Genomic DNA, 22,292 nt, shown 5'->3' on the forward strand with positions numbered 1-22,292 from the left:
ACAAATTTTATTTTTGTTTATGTTAAAATAATATATTTAGAGTCCAATGTTTATATATATATGTGAATCGTTAATTATTTGTTGAAAAGAAATTTCATTGGGAAATAAAAAAGGATAGAAAAATTAGTAAAATTAGGAAAAAAATTCGTGTCAGACGCACCGAACATAATCGTTAATCGTTCCTTAAGTATAATAATCAGTCATGAACATAATTCGTTTATAAGTACTTCTTAACGTCATTGGTTTTTAAATTAAACAAAAAAAGTATTAAAAAAATTGCAAATTGTTAATTAACCGTGAATGAAAATAAAATTCCGACAAAACCAAAATAAAGAGAGAAAAAAAAAACACACACACACACACACACACATAGAAAAATATAATAAATTAAAAAAAGAATAACAAAACTGACGACGGTTTAATGATACTCATAGTGATTAAGATGATTAGATCTTAAGGGAAGTAACGCAGCATATCCATATTATAATTAATTGCAATAATTGAAGAAAAAAAAAGGTTAAATAGAAAAAAAAAAATGAAGTCAACAAAACCAGTTAAACAACAAAGTAGATATTTCCGGCCGTATGAATTAAAAAAAATATATATATATATATAATAAATATTATAATTAATGAACAATTGTGTGTATAACAAATTTTCACTTGTATCTATCTATCTCTCTATCTATCTATCTAATCTATCTAATTTCTTTCTAAATCACGCATGTAAATACATACACGAGCGTACATGCATAAAAAAGAAGAAGAATAACGAAGGAAAAAACCAAAAAAATGGGAAACTACAAAATACAAACGAAAGATGGAAGTATAATAAATGAATAATTATTAAATCGTTAAAATGAATTTTATTTATTGTAGTAGATCGAAGCAATAACAACGTCAATTTAATATATTTAAAGGTGCACCCATTAATTGTGTCTTCTAATCGTTCGATTCGAATAATTTATTTCAATCATTAATATTCATCGAAATATATTATATTAATATTATACAAAAATTCATATTATTTTTCGATAAATTGTATCAACGTTTTACGTGATATCAAACGATCAAAAATTGAATGAAATCAAATTTTAAATTTGTTCAAATCTAATCAATAATAATGCAGAAAAAAATAATAATAAAGGTACTAAAATAAAAATATAAATTATACGTGGTTGAATACTCTCAGCTGTTTTGAAATATTCTATCGATTGATTTAACTTTCGAATAAAATAAAAAAAAAATAAACAAAATCAAAAGAAGATTGAAAATCATAATCTTAAAGCATCCTAATAAATTTGCGTTAAGCGCTGCTTTGCATTTGAATTATAATCAGCGTTGATTAATCGTCGTTGTTCTTGTTGTTGTTGTTTATTGTTGTTGTGTTGTACGAGTTACAACGAATGTCGCAAATGAATCATTAAATTAAATTAAATTAATTAACTATTATAACTATATTATACGATACCTATAGAGAGATATATAATAATTAAATGAAGAAAATATATTATAAAAGGTATGCGGAAGAATAACTAACGCCCACACTGATAATAAATAAATAAATATATTAATAAATGCGTTTATATATATAAAATCGTGTGCTTCTTGCATAGAAAATAGTTTACGATGCTGTGCATTATATTTTGTTATAATATAACAAATCGATTATGTATAAAAGCAGAATAAAGGATGAAGAGTATTGTAATTTATCGAATCGTTTGCAGAAATAATAAAAAAGAATATTAATTAATTTTAAATCATAATATATATATATATATAGTGAGCCTTTTCTAAGGGATGAATAATAATAGAAAATTAATTTAAACGAAACTGACTAATTCCTGACAAAGTGGACAAATTTGAGATGTCCTGTAATATAGCTACCCATTTATTATTATTATTATTATTATTATTATATTATTATATACCTAACGTGATTATATTATTCTATATAATATTTATTATTGTTTACTGTTGAACAATTTGAGTAAAACAAAATGTAATGTGAATTATATATATATATAGAATATATATTAAATAATATTATACAATATATGTATATATATATATTTAGTGTTGAGACAATTTTAAAATACAAAACACAAACCCATGAAAGTACATGCTTTTTCAAATATTCGCATGAACGGTTGTCAAATGATTTCTTTTTGTACACTCGAAAATGAGATTACTTTTTGTTTTTACATTGAAAATTGATTATTATTTATGAAATAAAATGTCAAAATTAAAATCTATCCGTAATTTGAATCCTTCAAAATACGATACGAATTATTTGAATCGTTTGTTATTAGAAATTTAACGGAGAAAAAATATTCGTTAATAAACGTTAGATTATTTTTTTCTATCGATTGCATCGGTTCTTTGTAATAATGATTATTTTTTTTTCTTGTTTTTTTTTTTTGGAATCGTGATATTGATTTAATTTATTTTCAATTATATTCATTTATTCGACAACACTTCAAACCGAATATAATTCTACAGATTTCGACTCACTCGCCAGTATTGAGTAATTCAAGTTTAAGAATAAATATAAGTAAAGTAAAAGAAGAAGAAGAAGAAGAAGAAAAAGAATAGAAAAAAGAAAATGCAAAATAATATAAAAATAATAAAAAAAAAGAAAAAAAAAAAATATATATATATATATTGTATTTAGATGTAACTAAGGCGAAAAAAAAGAAATTAATAAGTAAATAAATGTATTTATGTATGCACACACAGACATAGACAGTTAGAAAGAGAGATAAAAAACACATACAGGAATAAAATAATTGAAAAAATCTCGATTGAACGACGATGATCTATAGAACTCAATTTTTTTTCTTTTTTGTTTTAATAAAAATTCGTTAAAATCAATATTGAGAACGCTAGAAATTCATTAACTGTGACTCGACTCTAATATTATTATTATTATTATTATATTATTAATATATATATATATTAAAAAAAAAAAAGAAAATATATAAGAATACAAATCCACCGATACCTGTAAAAAAAAAAAACAAAGAAAGAAAGAGAAAAAAAATGAGAGATAAAACAAACATACAAACAATTATCGAAATAATAATCATTGTTAACTTGTTCTTATTCCATAATTTTATTCATGCGTTATACTTGACGACATTCTGAAAATAATCAATTAAAAAACCTTCTTACGATGAAACCATTATTAGAAAAAAATTCAACAAACAAATAAATATAAATAAGAAAGAACACAGGATATATTTGTATGAATGAAATAATTATGATTCTAATATTTCCTTTCTTTTTCTTTTGTACATTTTTGCGAATAGATCGAGTGATTTAATGGCAATTGTGAGAAGAAAAAAAAAAAGAAAAATTATTCATCCTCTTAATTATATAAAAATAAGAAAAGAAAAATGATGGTTTGTAAATTATTCTTATGCCAAGTTCTTAAAAGAAAAAAAATATAATATATTATTAATAATTATGATTTATATTTATTGTGCTTTATGTGTTAAACAAAGTATGCACATTTGTTTTTTGTTTTAAATTAAATACTATTGCACTTAGGAATCAATGCACAATGCACCAATGCACAAATGCACCATGCACGTTATAATAATCACGATCATTCATTTAATCTGTAATATTTCTATTAAATAAATATATACATACAATTAATTATTATTTATTTTTTTTATTATGATATTATTAAAATACAAACAAAAAAAAAAAACTAAAACTAAAAAAATATACGTAAGAAATTGGCACAAGTATAAGTGGGCAACGATTATGTCAATTCATTTATCTCTCGATGAACAATAAATCACTCAGTGTAAGATCAAATAGATTTCGATTAGATTATCGAATGAACTATTATACAAATCTCTAACTTGTCGATATAATAAGTGTTGATTTAAGACGAAACAAAAGAAGAAGAAGAAAAGAAAAAGAAAGAAAACAAATGAAACAACAAAATCACATGTCTTCCAAATAATGAGAGTATATCGATTAGCACTTCACGATACTGAAGATTATTATCTTTGTATAATTAATATCAAAGATAAATCTTATCTCTTCGTGTTAATCGTATAAATAAATATATATGATATGTAAACGAATTTATATAAAGTTAGAAATAAATATTAAATGAACAAAAAATGATTGAAACAAACGAAACACATGGTAGAAAACCAATGCGCGTGCGTGTAAGGTAACCAAAAATTTTACTCTACGTAACGGTAGGCAAAAGAAGAAGAAGAAACAAAAAACAGATAAAAATATAATTAAAACAAAAAACAAAAACAAAAAATGTAAGAAAAAAGATAACATACTCGAGATAATAATAAATTCGACGAAAAAAAAGAAATAAAATATTGTTGGTTACGTTGTTTGTGCTGTGCACCACGTCGTAATCGCAACAAATATTACAAATAACAAAAATTCACCTAGCCAACCTAATCGCCCTAATTATCCACTGTATATCAATGTCTAATAAATAAACTGCTGTTATCTCAAATTTGTCAATGCTACATCACCATTTTTTTACATTTCTCTTTTTATCTACCTTAAAAAAAAAGAATAAAACAAAAAAAAAAACAAATAAAATATACAATATACAAGAAAAAGAATCATTCGATTATTTAATTATATCTATCCGATGGAAAATTTCAATCGAAATTCAGTCAGTGTGATTTTAAATCTTATCGATTGAATACTATCTTTATTTTAATTATTTATTTATATCATTATTATTATTATTATAGAAAATTATGTTTGAAAAACTACTCGGAGTATATTTTCTCTTGACATATTAATTTATAATAAAAAAAGAATAAAAAAAAAATATAAATGACAACTTGTTTTTCTTGTACACTGTGGTTAAGCTCGGTAAATAGGTATGCATATGTGAATGCAAATATGTGTATTAATTAAGTCAGACGATAAATGGTAAAACTGGTTGACCCTGACGGGTATCTACTGGTAAACTGATTAAATTCAAAATAAACTTTATATTACGAAGCAGAAAGAAACTTCTGGGACTCGACCGACGACAGTTGTGTGTTAGAAATAACAGAATAAAAAAATGAAGTCTTTTGTCAAGTACTCTGCCAATAGTGATTATCCTATCGAAAATCTTCCTTATGGTATCTTTTCTACTCGAGATAAGGTAAGTTTTTTTTATCGAATCATCTTAATAATTACACGAGTTACTTTTTTTCTTTTTTGTTTTATCTTATCTAACTAAAATAGAAATCTTGTTTTCATCGATTTGAAATAATAAATAGGTTAAGTCATACATTTATGTACAATATAATTAGATTAATACTTTTTCAAACAATAATCGTGTAAATAATTAATAAATTTCATATGTTGTATACATATATATATATAAATAAAATAATTTTTAATTGTATTCTAACATATATTCATTCTCATTACAATTGCTTACGTAAGTATCATCTAATTTTGTCTTCTAATTAAATAATACATTTATCGAGTGTTGGTAAAAAAAAAAACAATATTTTCATTATCGACCTAATGTGTATATTTAATTAAATTAATTTTTACCTATGCTCTAAGGAATTGTAACGAACGTTTACTGAATTTTACGATTAATAATAATAATATTAAACAAACGTACGATTTATAATAATTATTAATTAATCAATAATAGATACAAATGTAATCAAAATAAATCCATCGAAGTTGAATAAACTGCAGAGATCTGTATGACCGATGGTTGGTAAACCTAAATCTAGAAAAAAAAGTATAGTATCATTAGAAAATAAAAACAAAAAAAAAAGTCATGAAGTTAGAATTACGAATTTGCATTCGGAATAAAATAATCGTCGAATGCTTTATAAATATTAAATCGCGAAAAAAAAATCACAGCCATTCGCTCGACAGTACTTGCGTTGTGTGTTAAATAAATAAAATTAAAACAAGAAAAAAAGTAATAAAACATCGCAAGTAATATCGATTGACCAAATCTCACCACGGGAAGGTTGCTGTGTACGGAGACCCATTAAATTAATACAAATTTCCAATAAATTAATGTGTATTAATTAATGTAAATGTTTTTATTGAAGAAAATTTAACGAATACGTATTGTCAGTATGAAATCCTACAAAGGAATGACTAACGTGCGACGTTATAATAACCTTTTATTGTATTTACCAACTTCTTGACTGAAAAACTAACGGAAACAAAAACCAAACATGAGATCAGGAAAGTTTATAAGCGTGAAGACAAAGTAAACACACATTGCATGTAATAAATATATATATATCTTAAGAAATAATATTATTAAAGTATTAATATTAATTATTTTATAAACTATTTAATAATTAAATCAAATTTTTATGAAAAAAATATTGTAAATAAATTAATAACACATTAATCACGATCATTTTCGTTAATAATAATAATAATAATAAATATGTGTTTATATGATTACATTCGTATGGATTATTGTTTTTTTACTAACACATTATTATTTATTAATAAACAAATTAAATCCTATTGACAATAATAAACAATCGAGAAATTCAATTTAAATTTTAGCCGAATAAAAGAATAGGAGTAGCAATAGGCGATGAGATATTAGATTTGAGTCAAATTTCTCATCTATTCGACGGTCCGATATTAAAAAACAATCAGGATGTCTTTCGTAAAGATTATCTCAATGATTTTATGGCCTTGGGAAGACCAGCATGGTTGGAAGCAAGATCGAAATTGCAATATTTGTTATCAAACGATACGCCAACGTTGCAAGAAGAAAAAATTCGTAAAAAGTGAGATTTAAATCGTGTTTAAACATATAAAATATCATTGATTTGGTTTAAAACAATGAAATAAAATTATCTTTTGGAATGGTGGTGGCTTTTATTTTAGGGTATTCGTCAAACAGGAATCGGTGCAGATGCATTTGCCAGCTAAAATAGGAGATTATACTGATTTCTATTCGTCTATTCATCACGCAACAAATGTTGGCTGTATGTTTCGTGATAAAAACAACGCATTGTTCCCTAATTGGTAATAAATTAGCATGATTAAATGGAACGTGTATAAGTGTGTATCTTCTATTGCAATAATAAAAAGAAACTTAACAGCTGAGTAAATACGTTCACGATTAATCAAATTACAATTTTAATTATTAAATATATCAATTAATTCGTTGTAACAAATTTAATAAACATTTATACATTGACTATACTTTAAATATTGATTGATTAATATCTATTAAATTTAATTTCTAAATAATATAATATTATTAATTTGTTTTTTTATATATAATTTCTTTTGTTTAATTAAATACAGGAAATATCTTCCAGTTGGTTATCATGGCAGAGCAAGTTCAGTTGTAGTATCTGGTACACCAATAAGAAGACCATGTGGTCAAACAACACCAATACCTGATGCAGATCCTTTATTTAGTCCAACAAGGTTAATGGATTTCGAATTGGAAGTTGCATTCTTTGTTGGTGGACCATCAAGTGAATTAGGCGAACCGATTACTGCTGAAAATGCATATGATCATATTTTCGGCATGGTTTTGATGAACGATTGGAGTGGTAACGCATATTAATCATTATTCACATAAAATATTATTATTATTATTATTATCAGATAAGAATTAAATAGAATTTATTTTCTTATTATTTTTTATCATCTTAGCAAGGGACATTCAAAAATGGGAATACGTTCCATTGGGTCCATTTTGTGCAAAAAATTTTGGAACGACAATTTCACCATGGGTAATCACCATGGAAGCATTAGAACCATTTAGGATTCCTAACAACGAACAGGATCCAATTCCATTTCCTTATCTACGTCACAAGGATAATTGCAATTTTGACATCAAATTGGAAGTTGATATTAAAAGTATTTAAATAATTAATTTGTCGTTGTTGTTATAATTGTGGAGGGTGAGGGGGGCTGGAAGGCGGGGGAGATTTATAAATTAGAAAATTAATAATTGTTTATATTTCTCAAAATCTTGTTTTTAAGCACCAAATGGAATGGTTACAACAATATGTCGTAGTAATTACAAATATTTGTATTGGACTCCTCGACAACAACTTGCACATCACACAGTAACCGGATGTAATATTAATCCTGGAGATTTAATGGCTTCCGGTACCATAAGTGGCGAGGTCAGTATATTCAAAAATTACTATGAAAAAATGGTTTGTTGATAGTTTAATAATTATAACATTTAATTTATGCCAGTCAAAAAATTGCAAAAAAAAACTTTGACAATAAATTAGGTAATACATTTAAAATGAAAATACACAATAATAATTAATAAAATTTCAGAAAGTTGAATCGTTTGGTTCTATGTTGGAACTTTGTTGGAAAGGTACGAAAAAAATTCAATTAAAAGATGGCTCTACGAGAAAATTTCTCGAGGATAACGACGAAGTTATCATACGTGGTAATTATCTCGTCAATTTATTTTATTCGTATTATTATTATTATTAAAATTATCATTAAATTAATTACAATTTTTCTAACAGGTTATTGCGATGGGGACGGTTACCGAATTGGTTTTGGATCGTGTGCAGGAAAATTATTACCAGCTATTACCAATTAAATTAATTCAATTCAATATCATTTTTATATTCATATTATATAATCATTTTTTTTAACTTACGATAAATTTGAAATTAATTCTATAATCGTTTGTGATATAATAATATTATTATTATTCGTTTTAATTATGCATTATAAATTATATGACAAATAAATTGTTCTATTAATCGTTAAATAATTTATATAATATATTATTTTATATTATTTCAAGGAGTATACAACGCGTGTTCTTGTTTTTAAATATATAAAAAAATGTCAAATAAATGACTATTAAAAAATAATGATTTTTATCATAACCTTTTAACAACTTCGTTCAGTGTTACATAGTCTGACGTCAAAAATGTTTGGATTATTGATTTGACCGCTGACCATGGTTATGATACGATCAATAAAAAGGTACGTGTATGTATATATGTATGTGTGTGTGTGTACAGGTGAAGTAAGGAATATGGCGAACGCTCTACTTCGGTGAGTACGACCTAACAATACAAATAAATCATTATAATTAAGTAAAATAATTCCAAGAATTATTTCTATTCGATGAACACAAAATGATTGAGTATGAAAAAAATTGCTAAATGAAAAAACAACAAAAAAGGGTATTTCTTCTTCTTTTTTTTTTACAAATAAAATATATATTCTACACAATAGAAGTCTGCATGCGTTAGAATCATCGAACGAACCAACAGCAAGGTGGACGGTACCATTGAACGATGGTAACCATGTGATCGAATTTGAACATGGGACTGCTACCGGTCGTCGGATTGTTAAAATTGACGATGAAGAATTAGTACGTAGAGAATGGATGTTTCGTTTAGTCGGTGACGAATTGTTCACTTTTAATGGGACCAAATTTGTCATTAGAGTTGACCCCATTCCAGGTTCTTATTTATTTCAAACGTTAACAATTAAATTATATTCATAAATATATGTTTTCTTTTTTAAATTTACATTAAAATTACAACGAAATGATATACATATATATATATATATTATTTAAATTAATTATTATTGTCTATTTAATTCATTTTTTATTTTATTTTTTTTTTTACTCGATTAATCTTTATTTTATTTATTTGTTCGTTCGTATATATTTGAGAAAGAATTAAATTTTGCAGGTTTTAAATATTCTTACACGTTGTGGGTTAATGGGAAAAATTATAAAAATTTTGTCCAATCACAATCGAAAATATTGAAATCTTGGTTAACCAAAATAGGAGATAATGAATATAGAATTTTATTGGGTAATAATTATTACAATTTTGTTCTCAAGTAAGAGATTGTTTTTATCGATTAATCGATTAATTAATTCCAATGATTCTTTTATACAGATAAACAAACCCAAAATGTGTGGATCAATGGGGAACTGATTGATGTCGAGGTAATTTATTTCAAAGAAAATAATTAATTATTTATACAACAATCTGATTATTTATAATTAAACGTTTATCTACGAACTCTATTTTAAGTAAATGCATTAATTCGTGCATTAATTCATTTTTTCTTAGATACATTTTTAAATCCTAATCTTAAAAAATAATGATTACTTAAAAATGCATATTTGTATTTAATATAAAAATTAATCTACGAATTAGATTAATTATATAATTAATCTACGATGCACATTAATTCGTGCATTGACTTAATATTCTCGCAGACACATTTTTAATTATAACCTTAACAAAAAATTATGCATTAATTCATGCATTAATTCATGCATTGATTCATTTATTCGTAGACACACTTTTTAATCATAACCTACAAAAGAGAATAATGACTCTTATGCATATTTGTATTTAATTTAAGAATGAATTTATGGATGGTGGAGCCGAAATGCTGTTTTCGGTATCAGAATTACCAGCAGTGATTAGATCCTCTAGTTCTAATCAAAAAGAAATTGGTATCGATTATATTTTATACATCGATGATATCGAAATAAATGAGGAAGGCATTTCATCGTACGATGAAACATAATTAACAGATATAATTTATTGTTAACAATATTGTATGCAGTATTAATAAAAGTCAAATAAATCATTCAATTATTGTCGTAATTATCTTTGTTCAATTTTATTTCAATCGAAAACTTATTATACTAATCCTGTTCCAATAAAAAACAAAAAAACATACTAAACTATCGAATGAATTTGAATGAAAATTAATTGACGAAATTCTAACCAAGAAATAGAAACAAATAGATCGTTCCAATAAATTATAAAATTTAGAAAATCTAATATATGTATTAAATTCATTGGAAATAAATTAGGAACGATGCCTTATGCGACTGTTAACGTAAAAACGAAAGAAGAGGACGATTTTCATTGGGATGGTGAGAAACAAAATAAAATCTAACCTTATCTTAAAATAAACTATATTGAAAAAGAAAATTGTTTCAAAACAATTTATTACCAATTTAGATATTCCGGATGATAAATTACGAAATATATTAGTTAGTACGATAAAAATGAAAGCGATATTAGAATTAGAGAATGATTTTTTCGAAAGATATCTCAGAAGAAACGATCCTGAAATGTTACGAAGTAAACAAAATTTATTAACAATATTTATATATATATATATATTGAATTATTTATCAATTAATATCAACAATAATTCAAATCTGATTCATTATATACAAAATAATAATTATTCGAGTTAAATAATAAAAAATGAAATCAATTAAATTACATAGTGTGTTCCAAAAGTTCCTAATCGAATCCCAAAATTCTTAAACTAGTTTTAATTAAAAAATTGATTTCTAACGAAAAGAAAAAAAAGAAAAACAAATTCCCCTCGTATAAGTAAAAAGTATTTTCTAACGGGTGTCTTAGAAACTTGATTCACAATGATAGAAAAATGAAGTCAATAATAAAATTGAGTAATATACAATAAAATATTGATTGAAATATTTATTAATAAATCTTGATACTTTGATATTAGAAATAGATGAGACTATTAGTGAAACATCTAAGGGCACGCAGAAAAGCACGTATTATTTTCCATCTACATCACCGACTAGGAGTATAACTGATAGTTTTATAAGCTTACGTGACCGAGGTTCACCAAGTATTTGGAGTATGCAATCTGGTATTCGACGTGGAATGTTGGATCCAATGATGAGAAGATTGAGGTGGTATCGATCTCTAATCGTCTGATAATAATATTATATAATAATCCAACAATTTCATTTTAATCTAACCTTTAATATACTAACACCAAAATCCCAAGAATTTTGATTAACAATATGACTCTATAATTATGAAGAAATATATTTTTTTACGATTTATTATATATATTATAATGTAAATAAATTATTCAGTATTTCAAAGATTTGAAATAATTGAATAATAATATTTTTTAATTATATGTGTTTGTATAAATAAAATAAATATTGTTTTAAAATTGTGTTAAATGATATTTAAGTGTATTAATATCTGATATGTTTTAGAATAACTATACCACAAAGAATGGAAATGATGAAAAATGAAATAATAGAATATAACAAGAAATTGTTGTTATTGGAAAGATCTAATCGGAAGGAAGAAATTAAATTTCAAGCAGAAATCGAAGAACTTGAAGTTCGTATTCGCGATGTTAAAGATACGAAGGATCGTTTTGAAAATGATATAGTTATCGGTGGTGTAAATCATCTTACTGGCAAAATACCAGCTGAAACATTTATCAAGTTAATTTAACAATAATTTTATTTTTTCTTAACAATTGAAATAATTAGAATTAAACGATAGTATAATAAATAATAGACAAAAGAGAAAGAATGATTAATTGAAAATTTAAAACAAAACTATTCTTTATCTATTGATGTTTTTTCAAGGTTTATCAAAGATTGGTTAAAAAGTATTAATAGAAGTATTGAAAAAATTCGATTAAAAAGTGCTACGATCAGATTGAAAATACGAAAGGCAAAGAAACAATTAATTCAAAGAGAACAACTTGGCGAAGATTTACGTCCAGTTGATTTCGAAAGATTGAAAATACAAAATGAGGATTATAAGAAACAAATTAATCAAAGTGGACAATTTTTGATCGACGTCAAACGTGTCACCGGTATTTAATAATAAAATTCAATTAATTATTTTTAATATAACATAAATATAAAAAACAATTAAATTAATTAAATTCTAATATTCAAATAATTATCGAATATTTTTGTTTTATGAAAACTTCAGTGCAATACAATTCGAAGTTGATGAAATATAAACGAAATTTGGAAAATCTAATGTCGTTGTTTAATTCGATTACTAAAGAAATTCATTCGAACGAACAACAAGCGAAAGATTTACAATTGAAATGTTTAATAACCGAACAAGAAATAGATAAAGCTAAGAAACAATTAACTTCATTGACAAAATTAATGAACGATTACGAAGTATTACTTTCTCAGATATAATTAATAAATAATTATTATCTTTTAAATAATTATATACCGTTCACATTTGTGTATAAATCAATTTTAGGTACCAGAAATATTAGATTTCGTCAAATTGCAAAACGAGCTTCGTAGTTTGAAGAAAACATTCGCTCATTTGGAAAGACGTAAAAATATCGAACAAATTAAAGCCAATTTCTAAAACGAAAACAAATCAAAAAAAACAATAAGTTGAAAAAGAAATTAATAATAATATTAATAATAATAATAATTCACTTACATGCTAGATACTTCAAGGCTAAAATATTTTACGAAAGATTGAAAGATATGATAGCACAAGGACATATGAATAATAATACTTAATTAAAATAATTTTCAACAACAGGAATGTGATCCTTCTGATTTATCATCAAAATAATCAAATCAAATAAAATAAAATAAAATAAAATGAAAAAAAAAAAATCCGCAATGCAATTACGTAAATCAAGTATAGAACTAATTATAAGTATAATAAAAAAAAAAAAAAAGAAAGAAGTAAAAAACGAATAACCATAAAACGTCATTCAATATCAAGGTGACAAAATGAAATAAAATGTTAAAATGTCCTTGCAAGTTGTACCTTTTTACAAATTTCATATTATTTCTTACACGAGTATGAAGTAACGTATTGTAAGTATGAAGATGAAAATAAAAAAAGAAGAACACAATTATGTTCCTTGAAAGATAGTGAGAGAGAGTAATTATCTTACGGTTATGTCGTCACAGATTACGCCACTGGATAATTATAGCGTTACGGTACGCCTATGGAACATTAAAAACAAGGTTTACGTTTTGTCAATTACTTTCGATTTAAAAATAAATCATATTGGGGAACCTAAAAAAATAATCAAAGTAATCCTAAAACTTCTCACCGATGAATAATAAATAACAAATAATTATTTTTCTTGTCATTTAAAATATTTATTTAATCATCAATTATGATGATTACGATTACTAATCGAATTTATAAATATACTATGAAGTCTGATAAATTATTATTTAAATATATTTAGATATAAAAAAAAGAAACATAAAAATTGTTTTAAAATCATATCGTGTATCATTAAATTATACAATTAATGATAAATAAATAATATTTTTATGAAGAAACACATAGGAAAAATAATATGTTGTATAAAAAATTAAAACAATAAATGTAGGAAGTAAAAGAAATATAGAAATAAAAAAATGTGTTTGACGTTTCATAGAAGGTCCGTTAGTTTTCATGCTTAGGTGAACAGGAAGGGGACAAAACTTGATGTCCTCATTGATAAAATATGATATTCGAAAAGCAATCAAGAAAACTAATACTAAGAAATGTTTAGAATTTATTAGATCAGTATATGAAATCATTTATGATCTATTTTATAAATCAAACCGTAAAAAATTCTGATTTATACCGAACAGAACACATAGCAAGCCCTTATTACAAATACAAACCAATTATTAATCCATAAACTATACCTATTAATTAAGAATATTAATCATAAAATAATAATAAATACATTATAAATGTAATTTAAATTTTATGAATAATTAATTGAAATACAATCCCTAAAATAAATCCTATAAAAATTCACATTTGATCATTTGTCATATTGACGAAATTAAAATGCAACGGATGGAAATAAATTTAATAATAATAATAATAAACAAAAACAAAAATAGATCAAAGTTTATCATCCAACAATGTTAACAAAAGAGAACAAATAATGAAGAAATAAAATAAAATAAAATAAAATATAGAAAAATAAGAGAAAAATCTTATGGAAATAAAAGGTGACCATTATCATTGTTTTCCTATTTCTTTTTTCAAATAGAATAAAGTACAAAAGGATCTTGGCGTGTGCCCATAATATGCGTCTGGGTGGTTACGCTTCATGCTTCGATGATGCCTGTCCCTTCCTTTTTTCGCTTGCGGACTATCCGTTCCGGAAAAAAAAAAAATATCTTTCTCTCTTGCTTTTCCAACCGATTCAGTTTTACCGCGACATCAATACCAAACGCAGTATTATCGGTTCCACAATTCGATTTCATATTAAATTCGACTAAAGTCATACGATTCCATTTTCCTTTTACCACCATTTTCTATTTTTTGGTTTGTGTGCTCAATTTAACCTCCAAAAGATAAATTTTCTGCAACATCAAAAGACATATACCATCGAATCTATTTTTTTTCTTTTCCTATACTACGCTTCGAAAAATCTTATTCACGTAAATATCTTTTCATCGTATCGATCCAATCTAAAAAGAATAAAAAGAGAAAGAAAGAAATATTAATCGAAAATAAAATGATCGAAATGTTCCTGTAATTACGATCACAATTTCAACATTTTTTATGTTGAATTATGTTCTTTGTTGTTATTTTATTATAAACACGCGTTATATATTTAATCTTTTTTTCCTTTTGAATTAACGAAGTGCAATTGCTTTTTTTTCTTTTGGTATATACTTTTAAAAACAGTGAATTTTATATAATATAATAATTATGTTTGTATATTTAATAAACAAAGTGGAATATTAAATATACACTTACGTAATATATTTACGCGCGGATAAATTTAATATAAAAAAAAAATAAAAACAATATTACGACACACACACACACACACACACACAATGTTAAGAAATAATAATTAAATTCTTTGAAATTAATATCCAAGAACAATTTAATAATATAATATTTAAAAACGATGAAGAAAATAATATTATTTATCGTTATATTTGGATTAATTAATAAAATTCATAGCAGATATGTCGAGGTAAGAATAATAATAATAATAATTCAAGTTTCAACAATACTATCTTATACACATAAATGCATACACTCAAAACAATGTTCGATTAACGGTACTTACAGTATGATGATACAGTTTGATGATACAGTTAGATAAATAGGATAATGGTTATGCATGAAAACGTTAGAAAAATGTACATTGTTTATTACTACCTCTAATTAAAATTGCTAATCAACTTTCTAACGATACTACTTCTTATATTCTTCTCATATTTTCAATTAATTTAAATAAATATGAAAAAAATGTGAAATTATTATTTATTTTAGGGACTCAACGTTGATTTAGGCGAAGCTTTGCAATTTTTACGCGAATACGAAAGAGAAGCTTCTTCGATGTGTACCAGAGTGATGAGAGCACAATGGAATTATGGTACTAACGTTACTGAATTTACCAAAAAAAAAATGGTAAATCAAATATTATTAAATAAACCAGTAAAACATTCGTACGGGGTTGATTTTTTCTTTCCCATTTATTTATTCAGAAAAAATTAAAACAATCGATCTTATTATTATTTCATTGAACGTATTTGACTGAACGAGCCTTTTAAAATAATTAAAATGAAAATAATTCAACGAGATTTGCAAATAATTCATTAATCGCGTTGAAAAGATTTGTTTTTTTTGGGGGTTTTTTTTTAGTTGGACGAGCAAGCGTTAAAATTAAAATTTGAAAGAGCATCCTGGCGTAAAGCAGTAAGTTTTGCATGGAGTCGTATACCAGATCCATTAGCTAGAAGAGAATTAAAAATGATTGCTATCAAAGGAAGAAATGCATTGACCGATGACAAATTTAACGAGGTAAAAATCAATTTGAATTTTTTTCTTTTAAATAACAAAAACATATATCAAATTATAATAGAAACGAAAAAAGAAAATCTAATTAAGAAAATTATTTCTATTTATCTTTATAGATACATCATTTAATTGGTGAAATGAAAGAAATTTATGGTAGAACAAGATTATGTCCATACAGAAACATGGGATCTAATTGTAATCTTAGTATAGATCATGGTAAGTATTACTTGATACCTAAAATTAATCATGAATTATTAAAACATTAAATTACGTGTATCAGATATTAGCAAAATTATGTCACAATCTAAGGATTATGATGAGCTTTCATATTACTGGCATGCTTGGCACGAAGCCATTGGGCCACCCCTTAAAAATAATTTTATGAGATACGTTCAATTAAGTAATCAAGCATCCAGATTAAATGGTATAATTTAATAATAAAAACATATCTTAATATAAATTTCTTCATATGTACTTAAATTATGATCATTGAATTGTTTTATTAAGGATTTGCCGATACGGGTGATCAAATGAAAGAATTTTTTGAAGACGAACAATTCGAAGAAAACATGGCCGAAGTGATTTATGCCATAATGCCGTTATATAAAAATCTCTTTACGTATGTTAGAAGAAAATTATTTGAAAGATACGGGAATAAAATTAGAAAGGATGGCCCATTACCAGCTCATATTTTGGGTAACATGTGGTCACAAAATTGGGAAGGGATTTATGATTTGGTTCAACCATTTCCGGCTACTACCAAACTTGATGTTACATTGGATATGATGATACTTGGATACACACCGTTAAGGTATTATAATCATATTATTTTTTTATGTGATCACATTTATATATTATCTAAATTATATATTGACTTTTTTGTATCAAGAATGTTTCAAGTTGCCGAAGAATTTTTTACATCGCTTGGAATGAAACCAATGCCACCAGAATTTTGGAGATTTTCCATGTTCGAAAAACCAATCGATCGTGAAGTTATATGCACGGCTGGTGCATGGGATTTTTGTAATACCATAGATTACAGGTCAAGTTATTGTTTTTTTTTTTTTTTGTGGTAACACACACCTATCGAAAAAAATACATTAAAATATTTAAAAATTTTCAATTAATTTCTATAGAATAAAACAATGCACTAAAGTTACGATGGAAGATTTGTTATCTACTCATCATGAAATGGCTCATTTGCAATATTATTTACAATACAAGGATCAGCCAATCATTTTTCGGAAAGAAGCCATTCCTGGTAAACGCGTAAAACATCTGAAAAAAAAAAATATTACACGATTTATTAGATTATCTAAAAAAAAACACAAAGATCTATTTGTTTAGAAAAATAAAAAAAAAATCGAATAAACTTATTGTGGCTAATTTAAAAGTTCGAACAAATTATTAATAATATATTAAAACATATTTTATATAGGTTTTCACGAAGCAGTAAGCGATGCAATTATTTTATCAGTAATGACTCCTCAACATTTGCACAAAATTGGTTTGCATAACAATTCAACGGATGGTTACGAGAGTAGTATTAATTTTTTGATGCTTATAGCACTACGTAAATTGGCATACATTCCTTTCGCTTATATAATCGATCAGGTAAATTCTATTTTGTTGTTGTTGTTTTGTTTAAATTTATTCAAATAAATCTCCAAAATAATTATTAACAAGATCGTATTCGTTGGATTTAAGTGGAGATGGGGTGTTTTTAACGAAGGAGTCGATGACATGACTACCAAATGGTGGGAATTGAGATTACAATATCAAGGAATAATTCCACCAGTTCCAAGAACCAAAAGGGATTTTGATCCAGCTGCGAAATATCATATAATTGCTGATATACCTTACGCACAGTAAGAAATTCAACGTTTTAAATAAGCCCATATAAATTTACCTACGATTTTTTTTGGTGCCAAATTATTTAATTTAAATTATTATATAATTTTACTTAACTTATTATATCTAAATTATGACGAATTTATTCCAATTGCAGATATTTCGTTGGTACGGTGTTACAATTTCAATTATTCCAATCTCTGTGCGAAATTTCAGGACACACTGCTGAATTGCATACTTGTGATCTTTACAGATCACGCGATGCTGGAAGATTATTATCGTAAGTTTAAATAATTAAATTGTGTTCCAAAATGTTCTATTAGATTTAAATAAAAATATATTAAATATCAAATAAATTTCTTGATCAATCCAATACAATTTATTTATGCATCTCATCATCATCATCTTTGTAATATAACTAATCTTTTTTTAATATATAAATTAAACATAAATATATTTTTGTTCATTTAGAGATGTTTTATCAATCGGTGCATCGAGACATTGGCACGATGTTATCAGACAAATGACCAGAGGTAAATCAAACAGATTAGATGCAGATGCTATACTTAAATATTTTCAACCACTTTACGAATGGCTCAAACGACAAAATGAAATGGAACCAGCAATTGGATGGATCACGATTCAAGAAGACACAGGTTTAAAATTGAAATAATTATTTCTAACAATTGATTTAGTATAATTCAACTAATAATATTAAAATAAACCTTTTTTTTCCAGCATTATTCGCTCATTTGTATCAAAATGGTGCCAACGATTATCCAATTTCCATCATCTTGTTTATCCTCGTTGCAATTTCAACTATTTTCTTCTATATTTAAAGACTGTAACAAAAACAAATATCTATGTATATATATAATATAATAATAATAATAAAAAATTATTTAAACAAATTTACTTTATACATAAACGTGTTTGAAGTTTTACAATTTTTTAAAACAAATGGCGGGAAAGGTTTAGCATTTTTTTTCAAAGGTTCAACACATGAATTTTCTCCGCAAGATGGTAGCATAGTATTCTATCATCAAATTAGGTTTGTGAGATCGATAAAAGAGAACGTGCATGTGTATAATAACGTGAAAAATGTGAGATACATTCGTTAATAAAGTATTTTTAAACATATTTAAAATATAAAATATCAGCATACATTAATACACAGATACACATACGTACACACACATTCTTAAAAAATAATAATTGCAAAAAATATCAAATCGTCTCTGGGTTATAAACACTTTGCTTAGTATTTCGCAACGTGTTCTAAAAATTGTTTTTCAAATTCTTTAATCCCAGTGGTAACATATACATTCATTAAAACCTTATTTAATTATTTACGGATTGGGAATAAAAACGATTAATTTTGAAAATGGAAATAATAATTAATCGTGGGCTGAGATTAGCCACGACATTGTTCAAGTCTAATTCATCATTTTTAATTAACAATGGATTTTTATCAGCTCGTTGTTTATGCTGCTGCACAGATCCAAAATTATGGATGTTTAAGAGCAATGGTAGGTTAGAACAAAAAAGAAAGAACAAACAAAAATAATTAACAAGAAGATTCCTAATTTAATTTTATATCTTATTGATTAATTTCTCTACATTGGTATAAAATAATTTCGGCTTTTCAGAAAATAATGCTCGTTACAGGACTGCATTACGTAGTTACTTTTTATTCTCACACGATAACTTTGTATGCCAAAGAAACTTCAAAGTTAATAGACATGATATTATCTTTGCGTACTCCAATGATTCCCAGAAACAATCTAACGATGAAACTAATATACCATTACCTGACAAAAAATTATCCATATTTCAAAAGATGAAACAATTGACCAAAGATTATTGGTATATATTAGTGCCAGTACACATAGTTACCTCAATGGGTTGGGTTGCAATATTTTATGTCACTGTTAAAAAGTAATTTTTATTCATAAATTATTCTTAACATATTTGCTATCTGCAACGCATTGATTCCTATCAAGAACTCAACAATAAACATGTTGTATAAATAATAATGGTTTCAACTGTGATCAAAATCTCTTCTTCTATGCTGTAAGATGGCAAATGCGTTAAGTCAATTCAACTTTGTAGTCTTTAAAATTATATTTTTAAAAACAAAACTAAACAAATAATTATTTCTTACAGCGGTGTAGATGTAATTTCTATAATGGAACATTTAAATTTAAGCGAAAAGTATTTAGAAATGTTACGCAATTCGGGTGCTGGTAATTGGGCTATTATTTATGCCCTTTACAAAATATGTACACCTGCCAGATATGCCATTACCATAGGTAATTATTTCAATCTATGATATATATAAATAAAAACATATAATTATTCTGACTATATTTTCAATTTTCTTTTAGGTGGAACAACTATGTCGATTAGATATCTTAATAGATTAGGATATCTCAAAGCATCATCTTTCAAAAAGGCAGCAACAACCGTGAGTAAAAAATTCAATGAATATCGTCGTACTGCTAAACATAAATCGGAGAAATAAATTTCTCTTTGAAAACTGACCAATATTAATTGTAATTATATATATATATTTATATTTATATATATATATATTTATATATACCTATATACATATATGTTTCTGAAATGAAAACATGAAACATTGTCTTGTCTTTCTTTTTCCACACGCATCCATTCTCGTTGCAGTCTGCGGACGAAACTCTACGTACGTTTTCAAAATATATTGTATAGTTGATTAAAAGAAACAAACTCTAACAAAAAAAAACCCTCACAATTTACAATAGAACTCCTAATCGTCTTTTTATTAAATATATTTTTAAAAGAAGTAATAATATAATAATAATTTGTTGAAATGTTTCATTATTATGTTGTAGGTAGAACAGTCGGGAAAATGTACGGCAAAGCACAAACCCGAATTTAAAACAGAAAAACAAACAGAACCACCGAAAACATAATATTGTTATTGTATTTCAAAAAATAATGTGTATCTCGATACGCAAACTAGATACTTTTACGTTTCCAAATCCTTTAAACGTGGCTTATTATTAACGTAATATTGATTTCTTGTAAATGTTAATCATTTATAATGTTATAATAAAGTCTCGGATAAATATGTACAGATATACATATACATGTACATATACAGGATGTCCCAGTTTTTTTTTTTATACAAAATTTTACTAACAATTATTCTACACAAGTAAATATTCAATTTCAAAATGTTGACGAAATATAATAATGAATTAAAATCACATTACGATAAATTTACTAAAAAATCTAAATAAAGTTCCTATGTAGGATTATGTTGGTAAAACTTAACGTAAAAAAATTCGGAACATTCTTATGTATATTAGTTCTGAATGATGATTTGTTTTTATCAGGTTGGTTCGCCTTTATTGAACATCATCTCGTACATAATGTATATTTAAATAAGAGAGAAAAAGAGATTGTACTTTTATCTACAGTACTCGTTTTACTTAAAATCTATTGTAAATATGTAAACGATTATATTAGCAAATTCTTGATAAAAATTCATTGTTTTTTTTTGTTTCTTTTTTTTTTTTTTCTTTTTTCTTTATTTCTAAACTTCTTTCTTTCCATTTTTTGGCAGCTTTAAAATTGTGCGCTTATATTCTAATATAATCAAGCACGAACTGTACCATGTATGTATGTGTGCATATTTATATTGTAAATGTATATATGGAAAAAAAAAAAAACAGTTATTAAATTCCTCTTGTTCGATCGCAGTTAAAAAAAAAAAAAGAAACAAAAAAAAATAAATAAATCCTGCATTTGAAAAGAACAATGCAATCTTCGAATTATTCATTTTACCTTATCCGAT

At 25.3% G+C, this 22,292-nt stretch overlaps 4 protein-coding genes across 7 annotated transcripts; all 4 read left to right on the forward strand.

The window, feature by feature from the left end:
• The first annotated feature begins 5,019 nt into the window (after positions 1–5,019).
• Positions 5,020–8,754, forward strand: LOC106788330 (fumarylacetoacetase). Its single transcript, XM_014751496.1, has 8 exons — positions 5,020–5,151; positions 6,549–6,778; positions 6,879–7,019; positions 7,305–7,558; positions 7,662–7,868; positions 7,995–8,140; positions 8,304–8,421; positions 8,504–8,754. The coding sequence occupies exons 1-8, from the start codon at positions 5,068–5,070 to the stop codon at positions 8,578–8,580; spliced, it is 1,257 nt and encodes a 418-aa protein (XP_014606982.1). The 5' UTR covers positions 5,020–5,067; the 3' UTR covers positions 8,581–8,754.
• Positions 8,755–9,009: 255 nt separating this feature from the next.
• Positions 9,010–10,630, forward strand: LOC106788331 (fas apoptotic inhibitory molecule 1). Of its 2 annotated transcripts, none has more exons than XM_014751498.1 (5): positions 9,010–9,047; positions 9,231–9,460; positions 9,698–9,823; positions 9,911–9,960; positions 10,386–10,630. In XM_014751498.1, the coding sequence occupies exons 1-5, from the start codon at positions 9,028–9,030 to the stop codon at positions 10,551–10,553; spliced, it is 594 nt and encodes a 197-aa protein (XP_014606984.1). In that variant the 5' UTR covers positions 9,010–9,027; the 3' UTR covers positions 10,554–10,630. The 2 variants fall into 2 exon arrangements, with proteins under 2 accessions (XP_014606984.1, XP_014606983.1); XM_014751497.1 differs by having other exon boundaries at positions 9,014–9,047; positions 9,683–9,823.
• Positions 10,631–15,143: 4,513 nt separating this feature from the next.
• LOC106788340 (angiotensin-converting enzyme-like) lies at positions 15,144–19,288 on the forward strand. Its single transcript, XM_014751515.1, has 14 exons — positions 15,144–15,219; positions 15,758–15,767; positions 16,070–16,207; positions 16,442–16,600; positions 16,714–16,813; positions 16,878–17,021; positions 17,105–17,408; positions 17,487–17,639; positions 17,734–17,858; positions 18,036–18,211; positions 18,305–18,465; positions 18,606–18,728; positions 18,920–19,104; positions 19,187–19,288. The coding sequence occupies exons 3-14, from the start codon at positions 16,136–16,138 to the stop codon at positions 19,285–19,287; spliced, it is 1,803 nt and encodes a 600-aa protein (XP_014607001.1). The 5' UTR covers positions 15,144–15,219; positions 15,758–15,767; positions 16,070–16,135; the 3' UTR covers position 19,288.
• Positions 19,289–19,491: 203 nt separating this feature from the next.
• Positions 19,492–21,587, forward strand: LOC106788341 (protein FAM210A). Of its 3 annotated transcripts, XM_014751517.1 has the most exons (6): positions 19,492–19,977; positions 20,098–20,386; positions 20,615–20,760; positions 20,836–20,915; positions 21,137–21,155; positions 21,325–21,587. In XM_014751517.1, the coding sequence occupies exons 1-6, from the start codon at positions 19,833–19,835 to the stop codon at positions 21,369–21,371; spliced, it is 726 nt and encodes a 241-aa protein (XP_014607003.1). In that variant the 5' UTR covers positions 19,492–19,832; the 3' UTR covers positions 21,372–21,587. The 3 variants fall into 3 exon arrangements, with proteins under 3 accessions (XP_014607003.1, XP_014607002.1, XP_014607004.1); XM_014751516.1 differs by lacking the exon at positions 21,137–21,155; XM_014751518.1 differs by lacking the exon at positions 21,137–21,155 and having other exon boundaries at positions 19,628–19,977; positions 20,117–20,386.
• Positions 21,588–22,292: the final 705 nt, after the last annotated feature.

This window comes from Polistes canadensis, unplaced genomic scaffold (assembly GCF_001313835.1).
Source record: "Polistes canadensis isolate GaletaPanama2010 unplaced genomic scaffold, ASM131383v1 scaffold_135, whole genome shotgun sequence".
NCBI lineage: Eukaryota > Metazoa > Arthropoda > Insecta > Hymenoptera > Vespidae > Polistes > Polistes canadensis.